This window comes from Cystoisospora suis (genome assembly GCF_002600585.1).
Source record: "Cystoisospora suis strain Wien I chromosome Unknown contig_6599, whole genome shotgun sequence".
Taxonomy (NCBI): Eukaryota; Apicomplexa; class Conoidasida; order Eucoccidiorida; family Sarcocystidae; genus Cystoisospora; species Cystoisospora suis.
The window spans coordinates 13327-14624 of NW_027159386.1; the positions used below are offsets into that span (position 1 = coordinate 13327).

General features: G+C 37.4%; 1 protein-coding gene across 1 annotated transcript in view; it reads right to left on the reverse strand.

Moving 5' to 3' along the window:
* The window catches only part of CSUI_010046 (serine protease), a gene marked incomplete at its 5' end in the record, with an annotated part of 1658 nt that extends 944 nt beyond the window's left edge, over positions 1 to 714 (reverse strand). The window contains one exon of the mRNA XM_068070153.1: positions 592 to 714. Within this exon, the coding sequence (XP_067917870.1) occupies positions 592 to 714 (123 nt within the window). The remainder of the gene's footprint in view (positions 1 to 591) is intronic.
* Positions 715 to 1298: the final 584 nt, after the last annotated feature.

Below are 1298 nucleotides of genomic sequence, written 5' to 3' on the forward strand. Positions count from 1 at the left end.
GATAGATAGATTAAAGATAGATAGATAGATTAAAGATAGATAGATAGATTAAAGATAGATAGATAGATTAAAGATAGATTAAAGATAGATAGATAGATGAACAGATGAAGGATTTCTATTTCTCGTGTGTGTTCTATGAGACAATTAGATAGAGGGGACTTCTATGATTGAAGTAGAAGAAGAAAGAGAGAGAGAGAGTGTGTATGGCTAGATGTATCAACGTTCAAAAGAAAAATAAAGAAGAAACTTCATATGCAGTCAGAGAAAATCTTGATACGAAAGACGTTGCGTTGCTGTGCTTCATCTATCTTTAATCTATCTATCTATCTTTAAACTATCTTTAATCTATCTTTAATCTATCTACCTATCTATCTTTAATCTACCTATCTTTAATCTATCTATCTGTCTCTTTATGTATACAGCAGCTGGGTGTCTCCTATCTCCCGAGAATCTCCATGAATCTTCTTGTCTTTCTCTTTCCTTCTCTCTTCTCCTTTCCCCCTCTCATTCTTCATCTTCTTTTCGTCGTCTCTTGATCTTCTGCTTTTCTCGTTGTTTCTCTTCTTTTCTTCTTCTTTTTGTGTCTCTTACGTCTCCAAATTCCAGGCCAGCCAGGTCTCCTTGCCAGAAGGCTTCGTCATCGACCGTTATGAGAGCTAGATCACACTCGTGGGCTACTGAAACAATACGCGCGACATACTTATGAGGGGACCTATACATACACACATACATGCAACATACCATATATATATATATATATATACATATATATATACATATACGTATACACTTGAATATGTGTATTGATACTCTCTGTGTAGGGGAGAGAAAGAGTCGATCTATATTGATGTATTTGTCTAGGCAACGACCACGGAGACCTTCTTCTCTCCGCCGCTTTCTCTCTCTCTAGATATGCAGAAAGACAGATAAACTGAAGATAGATGGATGTCTATAAGGTATGTAGAGACACACAACATAAAGCCAGATGAGCCTGCTTTTCTCCTTCTCCTTCCTCGAGCTAGAAGTCTACAAGATCCCCCACATCTATAAGTAGACAGTAGATAGCCTAGTCCACACGAGTTCATTCGGCTGTATATACACCTCGTAGCATCTCTCATACTATCTATTTTCTACTCTATGTCTTTATAGACAAAGAAGCTTTCCACCCCGATCAAAATGACTTCTATATGTACAGGAATCATAGAAGATAGGTGTATATCTATAGAGACTTCTCAGAGCTAGATCTCATATCCACCTCCCCCCTTCTCATTCCCGTATGTATTTCCCTTTCATTATGT